The 18834-nt window shown below is 51.4% G+C and overlaps 7 protein-coding genes across 7 annotated transcripts; 3 read left to right on the top strand and 4 right to left on the bottom strand.

Annotated features, from left to right (window-relative positions):
* Positions 1-135: 135 nt before the first annotated feature.
* Positions 136-1957, bottom strand: BO72DRAFT_390833 (flavin monoamine oxidase family protein; the record flags this gene model as incomplete). Its single annotated transcript, XM_040941825.1, has 4 exons — positions 136-1181; positions 1248-1636; positions 1698-1735; positions 1805-1957. The coding sequence occupies 4 exons, from the start codon at positions 1955-1957 to the stop codon at positions 136-138; spliced, it is 1626 nt and encodes a 541-aa protein (XP_040795892.1).
* Positions 1958-2615: 658 nt separating this feature from the next.
* BO72DRAFT_490195 (homeobox domain-containing protein) lies at positions 2616-5365 on the bottom strand. The gene is made up of 3 exons (XM_040948125.1): positions 4853-5365; positions 4640-4751; positions 2616-4565 (listed from the first exon to the last, which is right to left on the bottom strand). The coding sequence occupies exons 1-3, from the start codon at positions 5032-5034 to the stop codon at positions 3096-3098; spliced, it is 1764 nt and encodes a 587-aa protein (XP_040795891.1). The 5' UTR covers positions 5035-5365; the 3' UTR covers positions 2616-3095.
* Positions 5366-5939: 574 nt separating this feature from the next.
* BO72DRAFT_440978 (cation diffusion facilitator family transporter) lies at positions 5940-8034 on the bottom strand. The gene is made up of 4 exons (XM_040943466.1): positions 7511-8034; positions 7408-7458; positions 6507-7348; positions 5940-6449 (listed from the first exon to the last, which is right to left on the bottom strand). Exons 1-4 carry the CDS (start codon positions 7807-7809, stop codon positions 6049-6051), a joined length of 1593 nt encoding a protein of 530 aa, XP_040795890.1. The 5' UTR covers positions 7810-8034; the 3' UTR covers positions 5940-6048.
* Positions 8035-9996: 1962 nt separating this feature from the next.
* On the top strand, positions 9997-11996 carry BO72DRAFT_453247 (sugar porter family MFS transporter). The gene is made up of 6 exons (XM_040945935.1): positions 9997-10225; positions 10324-10603; positions 10662-10982; positions 11043-11405; positions 11480-11640; positions 11730-11996. Exons 1-6 carry the CDS (start codon positions 10048-10050, stop codon positions 11924-11926), a joined length of 1500 nt encoding a protein of 499 aa, XP_040795889.1. The 5' UTR covers positions 9997-10047; the 3' UTR covers positions 11927-11996.
* A 1862-nt stretch (positions 11997-13858) lies between these two features.
* On the top strand, positions 13859-14936 carry BO72DRAFT_297611 (putative RING finger domain protein). Its single transcript, XM_040940418.1, has 3 exons — positions 13859-14066; positions 14222-14398; positions 14455-14936. The coding sequence occupies exons 1-3, from the start codon at positions 13960-13962 to the stop codon at positions 14636-14638; spliced, it is 468 nt and encodes a 155-aa protein (XP_040795888.1). The 5' UTR covers positions 13859-13959; the 3' UTR covers positions 14639-14936.
* A 1114-nt stretch (positions 14937-16050) lies between these two features.
* On the top strand, positions 16051-17003 carry BO72DRAFT_440971 (uncharacterized protein; the record flags this gene model as incomplete). The annotated part of the gene is made up of 2 exons (XM_040943465.1): positions 16051-16595; positions 16653-17003. The coding sequence occupies 2 exons, from the start codon at positions 16051-16053 to the stop codon at positions 16735-16737; spliced, it is 630 nt and encodes a 209-aa protein (XP_040795887.1). The 3' UTR covers positions 16738-17003.
* Positions 17004-17094: 91 nt separating this feature from the next.
* Positions 17095-18377, bottom strand: BO72DRAFT_532352 (uncharacterized protein; the record flags this gene model as incomplete). Its single annotated transcript, XM_040950428.1, has 2 exons — positions 17095-17792; positions 17957-18377. 2 exons carry the CDS (start codon positions 18375-18377, stop codon positions 17095-17097), a joined length of 1119 nt encoding a protein of 372 aa, XP_040795886.1.
* Between the last annotated feature and the right edge of the window lie 457 nt (positions 18378-18834).

The raw sequence follows: 18834 nt of genomic DNA, 5'->3' as shown, positions 1-18834 counted from the left end.
AAATCCAGCCACCGATCCATCATGACCCAAGCCGAACGACAGCCTCTGCTGAAAGCCAACCAAAAACCAAAAAGAAAAGCCAAAAACAACAAAACATCCCTCCTCCCACAAACCAACCCCAAAAAGCCAATCCAATCAAGCCCCACCACCAACCCCCGAATCCTCGCGACCAACCACTCCGGCGGACGGCAAAGAATCATCCCTCATGCCCCCGACCCCCAACCCGACCTTCCCCAGTCCATAGAGCTCACAGATCCCCGCCGCGGCGCGCTCCCCACTCCAGTACGCGCCGGTGGTCGTCCCCAGCGCCACGAACGGCGCCGTATGCTCGCCGGCAAACCACACGCCGCGGTCGGCGCCCATGCCCGCCCGCAGCACCTCGATATCGCGGTCCCCGCGCTGCAACCCGACCTGGAAGTTGCAGTACGAACCGTGGCCCGCGTAGGGGTCCGTCTGCCACGTCGTCGCCAGGTAGGCGAGCGGCTGGCACTCCGGCGCGGTCGGGGAGTAGTTGTGCAGGCGGGCGAAGAAGGGGTGGAAGATTCCGTGGAGTTGTCGGTAGTATTCCGGGGAGGTCGGGGGGAGGTGTGCGATCTGCGAGACGATATGCGTGGCGCTGGGGCCGAAGGTGTAGAAGAGGAGGGTCGGGTGGGCGGTTTGCCGGGAGGAAAGGGCGGCGAGCGAGATGCATTCTTGGTTCCAGTGAATTTCCGGGGGGTGGGTGGTTGAGTAGCTTGGGTTGAGGAATTGGGCGAAGGTTGGGGTTTGGTAGGATTTGTAGGTTGGGGTGGTGCTGGGTGAAGGTGACGATGATGATGCAGGGTTGGAGGTGTGCCAGAAGGCGCGAGGGAAGGAGATGTATACTTTCTCGAGGCGGCCGTAGGAGATGCTGTCGATGGCTTGGCTGAGGCGCGCGGGTATGGATGGGATAAACGCGTCTTTGTTGCGCTTGAGCCAGCCTAGGGGGCAGGTGACGACTACTTCGTCGTAGTTGGAGGTTTCCCCTGAAGCTGTTGTTAGGGTCACTTGTGTGCTGGACGATGGCATGGCAGCGGTGTCATCGCGAACTGAGGACTCGATCTTGATGATCGGTTGGTTGAGGCGGATATCCGCGTGTTGGCGTGCGGTCTTGGAGACATGTTCCAAGATTCGTGTATATGTGGATGCCACAAAGTAGTTGTCTGCGGACAGGGTGATCAGTAACTGTAGACGTGATTGGGATAGGAACCCTGTAGGAGGATGCTCACTTCCGTCTATACATTCTTCGAGGCAAAAGAACTTCAGACTCTGCCTTTCGATGGGGTCACCAACATAGGCACCCCACATCTTGCTAGATTCAACGCACAGCTCCTTTTCCTCCTCGCTGAGGTCGGTCTGCACCACTTGTTCCTTGATGTAGTCAAGCAAGCTCCGATCGGCAGGTATCGTCTCTTTGTAGGTGTTGCTGTACTCGAATGCCTTGGCGATGATTGTCCACAGGACGTCCGAGACCTTCTCAGCGACATCGTCACTGATTGGGGTCCCATCGGGAGCTATAAGAGCCTGGTTCCCTTCGAAGTCCTCAACGGCGGTGTTTGTTGCTTCAGCAATGCTGACTATCGGGTTCTTTCCGGTGCCATGAATCCAATTAGGGCCCCTGCTTGATATGAGCACAACATGAAAAACAAGAGCAATGTCAGCATGCGACGGAAGCTTACATGTCAACCACATGATCATGGATCTTGCTCTGATGTACCTATTTTGACATCTGGATTAGCAAAAGAATTCTCGACAAGTGACAGTGGTTCACCTGTCGTCTACGTACCCTTCCACCGAGTCTATCTCTCGCTTCAAAAAGTACGACCTGGGCGCCGTTTTGGATGAGGATATCTGCGCATCGCAAGCCTGCGAAGCCCGCTCCGATAACAGCCACTCTTGGCTTGTGGCCCTCGGCCACGGTTCTTGACAGATAGGGCATGCCTCGGACCGACTGTAGCAAAGATTGTACGTCTCTGGTATTGACTGTATACTGGATTCGTAGGCTGGACTATGTTCCATTAGCTGGATTCGGCATTGATGTGTTGTGGCATGTAAAGATAGCTGTCATTCAACATTCTTCACGGCGAGTCTGACGACCCCAATGAGTCAGGGAACGACTCCAAGATTTGATAAAATGATGATCATCCGATGACGCATCGAGCAAATCCATTTCTCCAGCTATAGTCGTCATTTCACGACCGGTGACAGATCCTTCGAGGTCTATAAGCTCACAAACACGCAGATATTACATACTTGCATAATGCAGCGCAACTGCATAGACAACCCGGACAACTGATAACAAGCAAAAGAGGGCGTGAGAGTGCAAAAGCAGACTGGTTGGACCTACCGACTTGTGAATGACTTCGCTCTTCCAATTACGCAGCACCCAGGGTAAGCTGATAGACATCAGTCAGTCGAATGGTGGCGAGGAAGAGGCGTAACAATACTGTACACTAACTGGGGTCTTTCGTTCGCCGCTGGCGAGACAGAGCGGTTATATGTCAGCAGGCGGCGGCCACGTGCATTGAGCCCTACCTGTCTGTTAGTCTGTTTGCCCTCCCCGCTCCCACTCGAGTCTCGGACCCGCCCTTCCTCTTTCTCCCTTCATCCCGATCCTGCAGACAGCCAGTCTAAGCTATCTAGGATCTAGGTAGGTACTAAGCTATCGCTGCAGTGAGTCCTGCGCTTCTCTTATCATTCCCCGCACGCTATGCCGAAATCTACAACCTATCACCCAAGCTCAAACATCCTTGATCATATGATATTGTTATTTTTGGAGGTATTAGGCTGATAAACAGCACGGGATATCATTGTCACTTAAGACAGGATTTTCATCACCAAACAAGAAGAGCCTTTGACTGCATTTGCCTGGAAGGAATTAAACAAGCAGTGCAAATAGCAACCACAATCCAATCATTACAAGTTGACCATCACTCCGATTCATACAGGCAAACAACGCTTGCTGGCTTGTAATCTCCAACAGGAATCTACTCAAGGAAGAGGGGATATGAGACAAAAGAGAATAGAAAAGACATAAGAAAGATGAGGTCATTATAGAGATGAGCAGACAATAGTGCTCATCTCCAAGCACCTTGGCTCAGGGATAATAGTCCCTGGATGCAGTCAAGGTCCTCCTCCTGACTGGCGCCGCCTCCCCCACTCATGAAAGCGGACACCTCTGGATCCAATTCCGGCACGTCCTTACCGATGGACATGTTCACTCTGTGTTGTGATTGTTGAGAACCTCGAGCATATCTGCCAGCTGGATTGACGTTCTTATGGGTTTTGCCGTCCCTTCCGCTAGTGTCCTTGAGCACTGAACGTCGAGAATTGTGATGAGATGCAACCCGACGGCGATTGTGGGAAACTCTCGTCCCGGGGATCCAGTTTTCTTTATCTGAATCACCGCACTGCAAGTCGACTTCCCCGTCCTTCGCCGCTTCCATATAGGCTTTCAGGTTGGATCCCGCGTAAGACAACTTGTGATCAGACTCCAATCGACCCAGTGACGAGACAGTGCGAGAGATCTTCCGTCTCTTCTCGCTGTTCGGTTTCGGAACCGGGGTATTAAGATAGTCTGCTGATTTCATCGGCAGAGACATGCTGTGCTTTCCTGACAGACTTCTGGTCAAGGAACGCTGACTCCGGGATCGGAAGAGCCCAGGAGAGCCAGCACCTGGAGCACTTTGTGAGCTCATTGGCGTGCAAAGGGCACTTCTCGCATCGGTATCGAAAAAGGCCTCCCAGTTTCTGGGATCTCTGGATCTTCCAAACATCCTCTCTGCATCCGTGCTGCCGGCTCGCGGGGTGCTGAAAGCCACCGCACTACTGCTCCTGCGAAGGCCTGTGAACGGAGGCTTCCGGGCCGAGAACATAGAGATGCGATTCCTTGACGGAGAGGGCTCGCCATCAGCTCTGATCACAGCTTTCCCGTCGGACGACATTGCGATGCGAAGAGCATTCCGTCCTTTCGGAGGCGAAGGTGTGAACTCGCCTTCTTTCCGGACCATGGCTTCCCCATCGAAAGAAAGCGATAGCCGCAGCGAAGGCGGTGACTTAATATCGTGGAATTGGCTCGGTGTCGACGCACCCTGCACAAACGGCGTGTCACATCGAACCTCCGTGACCGATCGTTTCCTTTTCACCATGGCCTGTTGCGACTCATCGAATGTTGGAACCTCTTGTGTGTGAGAAGATTCTGGCTCCGCAATCGCCTCTTTCGATACTGGTTGCGAACCTTCTGGCGCTACGGACGTAGCCAAGCTTGTTTGAGAGCTGAAAGCCGGTTGTTCTAGGCCACCCTTGTCCTCAAGTGCTTCATCAGACTCGCAGGAGTTGTCCGATGATTGTGTTGACGGGATCCTCTCCTGTCCAATCTCCTCGGGTTGTTTGGGACTGCTAGAAGGCACCGTTTCCGAAGAGAGGCTATCGTCACTGGCGGCATGTTTCGACGCGTCTGACGCGGATGATCGAGGCGCGAGAAGCTCGTGTGGTTGAAGAGGCTTGGACTTGCGACGGTCATTTTGACGACGATTCTGGAACCAGATCTGAAAAGCGCGTCGATATGGTGATTAGAAAGCTGGAGGGTACAAAGTACGAGTATTGTTCTTCCGCGTCATACCTGCACTTCCTTTTCGCCCAATGAGACGCGGCTGACTATACTAGCTCGGGCCGTCTTGTCTGGCTTGGGGTTTCGTTGATATTCTGCCTCGAGGATTGCGTGATCTTCTGGGCTATACATTCACGACAATTAGCAGTTATGCAAGAAAATCGGAAAGCTATTCGGGGTTAAAGTGTAGTCGTGGTTCACGACCAGGGCGGTTCCCAGGCATACCTTGTGCGGCGCCGCTTTTGCCGTGCCAGCAATTTGTTGTCCACCCGCGGCGGGAGATTCTGGGTCAATGTTTTCTGAGAGTGTACCAGAAAGGCATAATTAATCGGTGTAGCATCCCATGTTTGAGCAGACGGCGGCGAAGACGAGCACGTTGGCTCAGCAGTGTGTTCCAGATCAGACATGTTGGGCAGCAGCGCGGAGGTTAAGATGACGGCATAGGCGGTATTCGAGGGAAAGCACGTAAATAAGAAAAGAGATTGAAGAACGAAAGATACAACGAGACCCAGATATAGATCCCGTGAGCTAATTGAAGGGATAGAGAGGGATGGAGAGTCGAAAGTGTCTGTCTGGATTGAGGTGGTGGGAAAACGTGCCTCGAAATCAAGAGCACGACGGAAAAGACGCTCTGCTTGATCTAATCGCGTCGCGATGTGTGACGCGGGCGGAGGCGTGGTAAGTAAAGTTGGTTTTCTGTTACTGTACCTATGGCCAGGCCGCCCCCGTTTTCCGCTCCCTCTCCACTCACTCTGTCTCTTACTCCCTCGCGCCGCCCGCGGCTGACCCACTTCCGCTCACCACGAGGCGTTTGGTCCCTTTGTTCCTTTGTTCTTTTTTTACATACAGTCACCATTTTAATCGTGATCTTACTTCTTACTTTGAGCTTGATTGATAACGTTACATACCATACATGTGATTGACACTTGGCGATCATATGGAAGGGCATGTCTAGCTTTGTTTTATCATTCTTCCCTCGCCTTCGCGCACAATTACGGCGCGTGATGCAATCGCCCCGTAAGCTTGGGGTGTAACAACGGAGCGGAGTAAATCACCACGCGATCATGGATAACAATCAACATTCCACAATAGGCATGGTTGGGACATCACGGGATCCTGCGTCTGTTGCGCGCTATTGAACAAATTGACAGCATTCAGATGCGCTGATCATCCCTTGACCTTTTGTCACCTTGTGCGACACGCTGCGGAAGTCGGAGGGCATCCGCCCCTTGATTATCCTTATCTGATGGGCGGAATCTGACAGGTCATCTGCAGCAAACCAACAGGATACTCGTATTCAATTCCAGTTCTAGACAAATCCCATAGATAAATACACTCAGCCAACCCGATGCACAGGCTCGATTCATTTATATCCGTCGGGACGCCGGTCGGGTTGTTTACATGTTACCCTAAACAGGTATCTATGCCTCTTGCTGGTTCATATGGCTGGGGATGTTCCATGGGTCATAATCCAGATGAACGAAAGCTCGATCCACGGTCGGAACACTCTCAATCATGTACTGCAGGCTTTCCCCCACGTCGTGGCTATCCTGCAATCTCGTTTTGGGCTCGAGCACGATATCAATCTCGACATTAAGCTTGTCACCAGCGTAATATGCTTTCAAGTCCTGAATCTTCAGGATAGCCTTGGAGAAACGCATGGTCATATAAAGAAAAATGCTGTGATCTTTCGGGGATGCAGCGGCGCCGGTAAGGTGGCCGATATGCTCGCTGGCCGTGCCACTCCAATTCCAGATAACATATAAGGAGAGGAGCAAACCGCCGAGGGGATCAATGAACCAAGTATTGGTAAATGAGCCAACTTGAATATTGGTCAATAGGGTCGATGTAGCATGAATAATAGGTCGGTCAAACTTACCTAGAGGGAATAAGATACTCGCTAGGTTGAAAACTACGTCTGTCATGGCGTCTTGCGCCAGAGCCTGGACACTTGAGTTCTTGATCAACCGGCACCAGAACCAGCAAATCAGCTTGATAACCACCGTACTGGCCATGACTGCGATAGACGGTATCGTGAGCTCTACCACAGAGTGGTCTGACGATAGCAACCGACTCAAAGATGTCAGTGCCACTTGAACGAAAGATGTCATCATAACGACTGCGAAAACGAGAACACTCAGTGGCTCCAGCCGGCGTCGACTGATAGGATACCGGTAGCGGTCCTGTCGGTTAATCAAAATGGTGGTCACCCAAACAATGGCAGTGCTGAGGAAGTCCAATGCTGCGTCAACTAAGCTCGCAAGCACTGAGAGAGAGCTTGTCATTGACATGACGACGATTTTGGCAGCCAATAGTATTATGTTGGCGATGAAGTTGACATAGATGGCGATGGTGACTATTCTATCTCCGCTTTCCACATACTCGTCGTGCTTGGGCATGATATCAGGCCGTGCTGACACATTATCTTCCAGCGGTGGTGATAGAAGAGGGGTGCCTTCGTTGGGAATGCGATAGAGATTGCGTGGGGTTCGCTTGATTTTAGCCGTATCATTACTAGGGTCCAAACCATTCTCAGGAACGGTGTTCGGCTCTGACTCCCGTGTGCTGCTGCCATTGTTGGTATATGCAGAAGTCGGTCCCAACAAGCCGCAAGGTTTATGGTAATCGACTATCAAGCGGTGTGGCAAGGACGAGTCCAGCAATCGGTCGATGTAAGCGTATTGGGAGATGAGGTCATTGTTGCGTTCGTAGTATTGTCGTCTTGGAGAATGCTCAGCAACCGCCAACCATAGACGTTAGATGCAGAAGGGGCTACATACAGCGGCTGTGGCAAGCCTTGCAAAGTGGCTGGATGGCGGTAGAAAGATTGCCTTTGGGATCACTGTCAGCGTTTCAACTGTGTTCTTGGAAGCTAAAGCGTACCATCGATAAAAGGGGCTTCTGTCGCCAATCAATCGCTTCGCGCGTTCGAAGGCAGGTCGGTCCATACGCTCTCGGGGAGCAATTGACTCATCCCATCGGTCGCTCTCGTCAAAGCCGTCGGAGTCATAAAGTGATAAGGAGCGCCGCCGTATCAAGCCCGCAAGGCGCTGGCCACGCGTGGATAGAATATCGCGTTCCAGGTCAAGGCTTGGCTGCCTGGGTCGTATGAAAGAGTCTGAATGAGCGGGAGATGAAGTTGAAGGCGGGGGAACGGTACTTGATCGACCTGTAGACACCATCTTTGATTGGATTAAGACAAGCGCAGCTTCCGTTGAGTATACAGGATTGTTTTTGTGGATTGGGTGAGAGTTTCCAGAAAATAGGTAAGGTTGTTGTGATGGTCATGGCTGGCCTTTGGCCGGGAAGAGACCTTGGTGGAACCAGACTGGTCCGGATCGGGGTCGGCAATCTAGTTGGAAACCAGGAACAGAGTCAATTGACACAGGTACTCGCTCACTGTCCTGACTTCGCTCCAAGCATTTTCTCGGTAATGTGACCTTATTGCCGGTATCTTTTGATACAATATGACTGAGCAGGCAAGGATTACTCTCTCGATGACGTCAATCTCTGTGGTCCATCCGGAAAAATCTTACTTGCTTATCTGATTAGATCCGACCAAATATGCCAGATACGGTTCGGTTGAACGGATAATCTGCGTCTGGACGATCTGCCTGAGATCGATTCTCATGGATTAGAGGTCTGTCGCTGTTCTGACTAGGGCCAGTCTGTATGTCATTGGGTGGCTTCGACTCGAGTCGACAGTCTCACGGCAACACGGCGCAAGTAATCCCCTGCGCTTCGAAAACCGGCTAACGGAAAGGTTACCAAGCAACTGGGTGATACCTGCTAGCGCATCTACGATGTAGGGAAGCTACGCAGGCCGTCATACATGAGTATAAAGCACATTGTCTCTGCGAAAGCGGCTTGTCTGATACCAGGTGAAGTCATTATCTGTGCCGATTCAAGCTGTCCGCAAGAATAGATGCTGTAGCTGAGTCCTGTAGCTGAGTCCTGACCGTCAACAAGTTGACATTTAACTCACACCATCACAATCGAACCGTGACACGGTCTCCATGCACCTAGCTTGACAAAATTAGGTTCGCCTCCGATCGCTATAATTGTAAGTAGTCCAGAATACGAGACTGTTAATAGCCGGGAACGTCAGTGTTGAAAGGACGAGCCAGCCTGGAGTGAAATGACAGTATCCTAAACTGGTTAGACTATCATTTATCAGACCCTGGTCTCCGACAACTATAAGGTACCTTACCTAATATGGGAAAGCCCGTCAAAACTTCTCCGGCGGGGATTGGTGCAAATGGCACAGTAGTGTAAGCTGCATGGCTGCAGGCTCGGCTGGGGGGATTTCCATCAATCGAGGTGCGCAGTCATCGTCTCTCCCCGACAAGTGCTAACCAGACTTGATCAGCAGATTTCAAAATTCATTTAGACATCGTGTAGGAGTGTCAGTCTCGGCTAATGTTCAGATGGTTCATAACACGATTCGTTGGGTCCGATGTCTATTTCTCATGCATTTAGGCTCATCTTGGCTCAATTCATGCGTTTGCGACACTGTTGTGCAAACACCACGTGGTCGATGGACAACCTCATCCATGGCAAAAGTCGAGCTGTTGTGATTGGGAAGGACGCTAGATCAGGAGTGAGGAGTCACCTGAGTGGTTAGCACGCGGAAATCAGCCGGGTTTAGGATTTGCTATTCAAACCTGCGACGCACTCTCTTCCCTTCACCACGCTGCCTGTCGACTTTGCCTCTCCATGGTCTGGGCAGTGAACGAGATCGCAGATCTAGTCTGAGCTCAGACAGGCAAATAGGCCTAGAACACAATTGACCTGTCGGGTGGGCAGGTGCACATCTGTGTGCCACCGTGCCTCGGTGGACTGGGCCGCTACCCCGGAGCGAACAAGGCCAACAGTGGCGTGTGAGGAGGCATTTAGCCAGAGGCAAGTGGACTTTATTTACCCTATTGGCTTCTGCGGGGTTTAATTAATAGTGAATCTCTCCCCAGCCTGTCACTGAGGCAACATTTGTCCCTGCCCTGGCCGAGCCCCCCACATGTCAGCCAACGAATTGTCAATGCACACAGACTGGCTCTTCTCTTGCTTGCAAGCGCTATACTCGCCTAGTGGAGCTCTCGCCAATTGAATCAGCCACTAATTCAAGATTGGGAAGACGGCGTGAGGTCTATTGGCAATCTGGTCAACCGTCCCCGGATTTTCAAGGTCAACTGCAAGCTTTTGTCCCGCGCCACTGTGCGGTTTTGTCCAGTCTGTCAGCCCATGGCTAAGGAGCTAGTCAAGGATAATATCCATTCCAGACGGGGTTGGGCGCACATGGACTCTATATAGACAATGTCGCCTACCCTTTCCCCTCCGGTTGCTTTTTTTTTCTTTCTTTTTTTGCCTTGCACCCGTCGCATGGAATAAGCCCCCACCAACTTCTTCCCTTCACTTTCGCCAACATGGGACGATTTTTCACCATCTCCCTGGCTGCCTTTGCGGCAACAGGGTCTTTCTTGTTTGGTTATGACAGCGGTGTTATGACTGATGTAATTGAATCGAAGAACTTTTTGAACTTCTTCAATACTACTCAGACATCAGCTATCATCGGAGCGATCAATAGTACTTTCTCGGGAGGAGGTATGTTCTCTGGCTTCTTTCTATCACTACTCAGTTTGAGGCCCTGTGTTGCCGCTCAGTTCTCTCATTCTGCGCTTGGCTAACATGAGGCGATATAGCCGCTGTTGGTGCCCTCCAGGGTGGCCTTACGATGGACCGTTTTGGGCGCAAATTTACTATCCAGATGGGAGCCTTTATCTGTCTTGTCGGCGCCATTTTACAGTCCGCAGCTCAGAACCTGTCTATGATCTTGGTCGGCCGTATTTTTGCTGGATGGGCGGTTGGCCTGATGTCTATGTCAGTTCCAGTGTACCAAGCTGAGGTCGCCCATCCACGCTCCCGTGGTTTAATTGTCGGTCTGGCACAGCAAATGATTGGAGTTGGTTTTATCGTCAGCACGTAAGTACTTCTAGGTGCTCGGTTGTTCATTAGAAGGCGTAACTGACCTCGCTCTCAGATGGGTCGGCTACGGATCTCTCCACGCGCCTGACACGAGCGAGTTTCAATGGCGTTTTCCATTGGCATTCCAAGCGGTCCCGGCGCTCTTGCTGGCAATAGGAATGTTCTTCATGCCCGAGTCTCCTCGATATCTAATTGAGAAGGAGAAGTATGACGAGGCATTGAGAATCTTGAAAAAGCTTCACTATGATGGCACAAATGACGACTGGATTCAAAGGGAACACACTGAGATTAGAGCCACGATTGAGGCGGAGAAGGCTGTGACTGCTCCAGGATGGTTGATCATGTTCAAAGTTCCCCAGTGGCGGAATCGACTGATGTGCGTCGACTCGATTCTTCTCTCTTTCCCTTGACTTTGATACTAATGAGCTTTACTTAGGCACGGTACTCTTGTCCAAGTCTTCACTCAGATGACGGGGGTCAACGTGATAGGCTACTATCAGACGATTATGTACAATACGCTTGGTATTACAGGCAATCGTAATACGCTGGTCGCTGGTATTTATAACTGCGTTGGCCCACTCACCAACTTGATCTTTATTGTCTTTCTTCTTGATCGGGTCGGAAGACGGAAGCCTATGCTTTTCGGCACGGTCACTATCACCATTGCCCTGATCTGCGAAGCAGCTCTCAACTCGCAGATCAAAACTGGCGAAGTCAACCGAGGATATAGCATTGGCGGTGTCTTCTTCATCTTTTGCGTCACCGTTCTCTTCTCTCTATCATTCGGCCCCACCAGCTGGTAAGCCCCCTCACTTTACAGTACTTCTGTCACTCGCGACCTGTTTCAGCACACTAACGCAAATGCGTTGATAGGACATACATGGCGGAGGTCATGCCGATGCAGATCCGTGGGCGAGGAACGGCTTTTGCGACAGCTGTTGGGAATTGGACCGTCAGTACACTGTGGGCGCAGGTCTCCCCCATCGCTCTGGCAAGTATTGGTTGGAAATTCTACTTCATCTTTGTGGCCTTCAGTAAGTCCTTCCCACGAAACCCTTTCAGCTGCTGCTATAAACGTGGCTCTTCCTTTCCCACTACCCTGGCTAATCAATCCGTGCAACAGACATTTGCGTCACGTTCCCCACCGTGTTCTTCGTCTTCAAGGAGACCAAACAAAAGTCTCTAGAAGAGATCGATCTCCTGTTCGGTGGCCGTGCTCTCGGCCACCTGCCAGCGGATGTGGAATCTAAGATGACCGCAGAAGCCGACAAGGCCGAGGAGACGGGTATCACTGTTACAAACGTGGAGCACAAGGACTGAGGTCTATGTGGTCTAACCGTGGACACTTGGATGCAGGTGGGAAGGAGTTATCTTTTGAGGCATAGCTCTGATCAGTTACTTTCATACATAATGAATTGACGGACGTTTGTTCTTTTTCACCATATGAGCATATCGTAGCCTTGGTGGTTTAGCTTAGATTGTTTGGGATATCTCTCTATTTTACTAGTATCATCGCAGCTATTCTAGTATGTATTCATGCGGGGTATAGAGACTGTGATAAGGCGGTTACAATTTTGTGTCTGGGGTTTTTTTTTTGAAGTACTGTAAGACCTCGACCTAAGCAATAATCATATAGGCGACTCATCTGATTATCCTGATAATCGTTATAAGGCGACGTAGCGATATTTGCATGGTTGTTGTTCGAGAGATTGTTGTTTGTGGACGGTGAATTGCCTTACCGAGAGTCGTAATTAGAGCATCTTACGATATCGTATGTACTGTGTATGGGGTACATACATCACACAGCCCGCTCAATCAAAGCCGCTTGATTCGCAGCTGAAGCAAACAACATCAGATGGCAGCCCAGTGAACCAGTCGAAAGCTGTGAGAAGAACCAAAAATTGGGGGTGGTTGGGGGATTTGGCAGCACTTGTGATCTGTCAAACAAAAGCGTTTGGGACTGCGGAAATCCATTATCCTTGGAGTGGGGAAACAGATCACTTGTAAGTGGTCACCACGCATGCTCCCCAGCCATGGGTGGAGGCGATGTTTATTTCCCCGCAAAATGGGTGATCACTGACCGACACGAGCGACAAGGGAGGGATATGATGCATGGGGGCACAGGATTGGCGCCGCTCGGACCCGAGATCAGTAACCAGTAAGTTAGGCACCTACTCCTCGCCGCGATGACCAGGACTACCGTGCTTAATTGTAGCGGTTTGCCAAGTCGGCCTCCTTATTGATTGCGCTGTATGTCAGCAGTCGCTTACCGGGTAGTTAAGTTACCGCTTACTGTGGTCGATATGCGGGGAGGGTGGTTTTTTGTACTGTCGCGTTATCTTTCACCATCCTCCACCCTCCAGAATTGGATGAGAAGAAGACATAATTGAGGTAGATTGCGTCATGATCGCTTGAAGGGAAGTTGCGCGAGACTACCTTATCTGACTGGACCGGATCGTCGTGGCATGACCTGACACGACATCCATGGCTCCATGGCATGACCAGTGGGAACCCTTGGGCCGTGGCTGGCTCCCAGTCACGGGTTTCACTCTCCAGGCAAAGGCTGCAGTGGTCATGCTAGCTATATGTATGTATGTATGTATGCACCTAGTTTAAGTAAAGTAAGGTCACCAGCATGCTTTAGACTGTCTTGGTCCACGGTGGCTGCCTCGGCTTCTACTTGGGTTCAGCTGCATGAGGAAGAATTCTTAGAGAATGTAAAGAAGGCAATCAGAGGCGAGGGAGGTCCACATCTGGTCACATCTGGTCATTCCGCAGAATTGGTAGATGAAGTGAGCAAAGACAAGGCATGTATGGAGTATGAATGCATGAGGGGGTGGGAAATGAAATACTCATAGAAAAAGAGAAAATGTTCGGGGATAGCTTCAAGATGGGATTGCGGCTGGAGTACAATTGTGGCAGTGGTGGCAATGTCTCTCGCTCTCAATCATCTATCCTCTCCTTTGTTTCCTTTCTCCCCTCATTCTCGTGTTTCACGACCTGGACTGGCCACTTCTCTTTCACTTCCGACCGTGATGAATGGATTGCTCCGTTCCACCGGCATCTGCTGATTGAGACTTTAAATGATGGTCTGATAAAGCCTGGTTGGCGCGCGCAAGCCCCGCCAAGTGACGACGATCAAACTGGGTGAACACAATTGCGACTCGATCGAGAGAGAGAGAGAGAGAGACAGAATAAAGTATATATTATGCACAAGCTTCACTTGACGAAAATCTCTTAACCTCGTCATTTCCGCTTTTCTCTCTTTCCTCCGGAGAATAAAATAAGTACTCTACTCCCTTCCCCTCCACCACCCCTCGGCGGCCGCCCACATAGTCCCTGCGGTGAGGACGATGGGGTTGTGGTCGGACAATTCATCAGAACTCCAGCTGTATAGCCATCTCGCCATTGTTCTCGGCATAGGTCTGGGACTTGTGACCTTCGTCATCATGTGTTTGTTGTAAGTTGCTGGTTTGCTCCATCCTTTTTTTACTTCCTCCCCCGTGCCCCTCCCTCTCCTCCCTCCCTTCCCTTCCTTCCTCCCTCCCTCCTCCTCACCTGTCAATGCCCACATTCCTCTGCCCTCCATTACTGACAGACAACAATGAGGCTCAGCTTGAGCCTTTTCGTCAATCGCCGCGAGCGTCGCCCCGCCACCAAGGCCAAAAGCAGGAAAGGCGACTCGCACGACAAGCTGCGTAAGCTGGACGCTGTCTCACCAGCTCGTACCCTCGAGGATTGGTGGTCGCGAGCCAAGCTACCCTCCGAGGGCGCCGACGGACAGTTCATGTGGTATGGTCAGCCCAGCAGCCACCACCATCACCGTTACTCACTCGGTCAATCCACAGTGTCGTTTGCCTCGAGTCCGTCCAGCGCTCCCAAGAGATACGAGAATTGAAGTGTCTACACGTTTTCCATCGCGAATGCCTGGAGAAGTGGTACCTACAGGACCATTTCAACTGCCCACTTTGCCTCCGAGCCTATTACGTGCAAGAGACGTATTCTAGCAACGATTTCGTTTGGATGGTATGATTTAGCAACATTTCGCGCCATAAAGACACTCTACAACACTTTCTCGCAGCGGCACTCTCGAAAGCGCCTGTCGAATGATGTGCCCTGATCTTCTGCCACCGGCCTACCCTCGTCGCGGAGGTATACCCTCTTCGTATTCTCATGATGAATGATTTGCGTCACAGCTTGTCGCACAGTGCATCCTGGCTGAAATCATGATTTTCTATCTATGCTCATGAGTCATGATTGATATGATACCCTTATTCTCTGCAATTGAACCGGTTACATTCGGAATCAATCCTGTGTTACATGCTGTATTCCTGAACCAATCCTCAGATAAAGTACCTTGATGCACCATGCATTGGCTTGTTCACATCCCATACTTCTCGTGCCACTGCCGACTCGATAAGTCTTCGTCCTACCACTTTCGTTCCCTATCTTCATCCCCGGTGCCCGTGTTTAGTCCTCCACAGAAAGCAAGCCGAAAATTCCAAAGTTCCGCCAGCGATGGTATCGCAGCTCGAGGCATTAATCGGAGCGAGCCTACTTTGGTGTCGACTGATCATCACTCACCAGAGCCTCGTTCTGCTTCTCGGTGTTGACCAGCAGTGCCCTACATGAGAATGATTGAGGGCAAAAGCTTTGAATTGGGCCCAATGATCATGACTGCGACAGTTTCGCGCGAAAAGGGTCAGACCTATGAGATTATCAATTTTGACGTGAGTTTGAAAGGCAGAATCAAGCGCGCTCGATTATTGGAAGTCTCCCATATATGGGTGAAAGCTCTACGCAGTCCAGCCAGAAAGGCATATCATGCCTACCGTGCAGTGACCACCAATACTCAAGATGAAAGCACAGAGAACAGAATGCATTAATACATGCATCTGCTTTGTGCACAAACGCATTCATCCTTGCTGATGACATGATTCAATGTGGTCTTTTTCGCCCAGTTGGTCCAGGAACACGCGGCTTTCTACTGGCGGATGCACTACCGGAACATGATTCCGTTGGATTGGGGACACTTCGACATTATAACATCATTCATCAGCAGTCAAACACAAGAATAGCAACAATATGTCAAACTTACATTTTGAGTGGCGAAGTAGCGCTTCCTGGTCGCATCCCAAAGTCCTTGTCCGGGAGATGACACCCAATGACCTAAGCGACCAAACCATTCGTCGTCCATCAGGTCGTTTTGCTCGCAAGCTCCCCTTCACAATCTCATCAGTACCCAGAGCCTGCATGCGCTTGAGTCATATGCATTCTTCTCTCCCGCCTGCGGTGGATCAAACTTAAGTCGGCGCAAGGTCTTCGCTGCATTTGATAGCAGAGATCGATACTCAAACCCCACCCACAAACAGCGGTCTAGAACCGAGCATCTGACAAGCGAAATATATCTTTCAACCCTCCCATCAGATATCCCCGACACAGACATGGATACCTTGAGAGCGATTTTGACCTATTCTCAAGAATGGTTTCTCGCACCCCGATGCTGTGTATGTTTAAGGCGTTTCCATTCAGCGAAGCCCACCATCAGGCTAGAATGCGATCATCTATATTGCGTCAAGTGCCTTAAGGGCTCCTTCTTCAGGGCTACCCAGGAACCATCCCTTTTCCCGCCCACGTGCTGCAAGACCGTGATACCCCTGCGTCTAGCAAAAGAGTACATGACCGAAAAAGAACTCTACGAATACGACAAAGCAAAACTTGAATTTTTGACAACCAACTGGACTCGCTGCAGTAAGAAGACGTGCCGCGTACCGATTCCGCCCAGCCGGGTCACAGCATATCAGGCCAGATGCCTCTGTTGCGGCACCTCCACCTGTGTTTGGTGTAAAGCGGCCTCCCCCCTTAGGAATGAGTGTGATAAGAAGCCTGCTCTAAGCCAACCCCTATCTCCAAAAGACAACTTAGGCTGGCAGCAGTGCTTTGACTGCAAGGCTCTAGTAGAGAGAACAAGTGGTTGTAGCCCGACAATGTACGTTTGAGCTTTCCTGCTTTTGCTATCTGATTATCGAGAACTGATACAATATAGGTGCTCTAGAACCAGATTCTGTAACGACTGTGGCAGAAGACGTTCGATCTGCCGTTGCGGAATGGAGCAGGCGAAGGACCTTTAAGAGGCTCGACAATTGTCGGAGGAATATACACAGAGATGTTAAAACCTGCGATACCGCTTCGAAGATGCCCAGGGTTGAGATTGGGATCCAAACGGAGGTCCGCTTCGCAGCTGCTGCAGTTGTCTTCTTGCTTCCGTCTCAGATGCGAACATGCTGGTCGTGTAGAGGTTCTAGAGATTAACGCATTCCTCAATTTTAGAATTGTATTCGCACCTTGACGTACAGTACCTGGCATATTACATCCAGCTTTTCCAATTTGAGGATCGCTTGCTACCATAAAACCAATTCATCAGTCATTTGCGTAGACTTACTACCTTGATTACACTGAGACAACCGTATCATCAAAAGACCCCCATCTCAACCCTTGAAAACATCTCCCCTCTCGATCGTCTCGAAAGCCTTGATCGTATGCTCCCAGATCTTGGCCCTCATCTCCGCCAGATCGAACTTCTCGTAGGCCTTGAGTTGGATATTCGACTCACCTTTCCAGCCAAGCGAGTAGACCCCACTCCCCAGGTGACCATCCGTTCCCATCATCACATCTCCATTATTCTGGAGATGACCCCCCTCCGAAGCCGATGCACCGCCCGCCCCTCCTCCTCGCGGCGGATAACGCGGCGACGCCAGGCTCAGCATCCGGGTTCCGCACTCCTTCGCCGGCACGGACACCCAGCGCCCCAGAAGCGGCACGAACACCCAGCGCCAGAACCCCCGGAACCAGGCCGGCAGCTCCGGGTTCGCGAACGCGGGCCCCAGCACCAAGCCCGGGAAGATATGCACGAGTCGCAACCGGCCGCGGTGCCTCTCGGCCAGCTGCTCCATGAACCACGTGTGCATGTAAATCATATGCGAGCGCGCCTGCGTGTAGCTGTAGAGCTTGGAATTGCGGAGCGAGAGATCGTCGGTGTAGAGTTTGCCTTCAAAGCCCGCGGCGTAGACGGAGACGATTGTCACGGGCAGCGGGGATTGGAGGAGTAAAGGGAGGAGGTTGGTGACGGCTCGCATGCGCGAGTAGTAGAGGAGGGACATTGTCGTGTCCAGGCCTTCGGCGGTATCTGGGTGCGTTTGCGGTTTTGCGTAAGTAAGCAAGTAGCATAGGATTTTTACCTTTTCTATCGATCTTGACTTTTTTTTTGTCTTTCCATTTCTCTGTCGAGGATGAAGAAGAAGAAGAAGAAGAAGAAGAAGAAGAAAAAGTGAAATCCAGCAAGATTTTTACCTTTTCTGGGTTGGAACGGCGCTCCGCCGTGGGATAGCATCAGGTAGTCGATTCGTGGATTCGGGGCGGCGCTTGGTTGCCCTTGCTCGCGCTCTCGCTCTCGCTCTTGCTCCAGGGACAGGATCTCGGCGCAGACGCGATCGACGTCCCGGAGCAGCGAGAGGTCGTGCGCCTGGACGAAGATGTACTCGCCCTCCGGGTACAGGGTGCGACATTCGGCGATGATGGTCTCGGCGGCGGGGGCCTTGCGGCCCACGAGATAGGCGCGCAGGCCTTTGCCTCGGTGCTGCGATTCGGCGGTGGCCAGGGCGCGCAGGGTGTAGTGGCCGATCCCCGAGGTGCCGCCGAAGAAGACGGCTACCAGGGGTTGGCTCTTGACCAGGGTGGTGTTGGAGGCGTGGATCACGTCGAGGTTAACCATATTGCGATGGGCGAGTTTGGGAGTTTGGGGGGATTGGGGAGGGGGTGCGAATGTGAGGTTGGGGATGGCATGTGGTACAAGTGGATCTAGTCCATTGGTTTGGTCTGATGCGCTACTTAAGTACTTGCCCAGCCTATTCCTTCGGGGATCTGGTTGGTATGGAGATTTCTATTTTCATACCTGGGGAGTTGCTTTTTTCATTGTATGATGTATGATGTACAGGACAGTCACTAACAGGACAAGGTGCCAGCCAGTCTGGCGATAGCGGACGGACTTTAGTTCTAATCCCGCCTGCGCATCCCCCCCCCCCGGAGTTGATCTTTCTTTCTTTCATCCTTTCCACCTCCTCAAACCCCTGACCACGACCTGTGGGGTCTCTGCACTTGGACTGTCAGTTGAGATCTGCTTGTCCTCGCTCCACAATTACACACTCCGAATCTGGTACCTGAAGATCATT

Source organism: Aspergillus fijiensis, assembly GCF_003184825.1.
Source record: "Aspergillus fijiensis CBS 313.89 unplaced genomic scaffold BO72scaffold_87, whole genome shotgun sequence".
Classification (NCBI taxonomy): domain Eukaryota; kingdom Fungi; phylum Ascomycota; class Eurotiomycetes; order Eurotiales; family Aspergillaceae; genus Aspergillus; species Aspergillus fijiensis.
The sequence above is the reverse complement of the archived record's forward strand: the minus strand, read 5'-3'. Positions and strand labels throughout refer to the sequence as shown.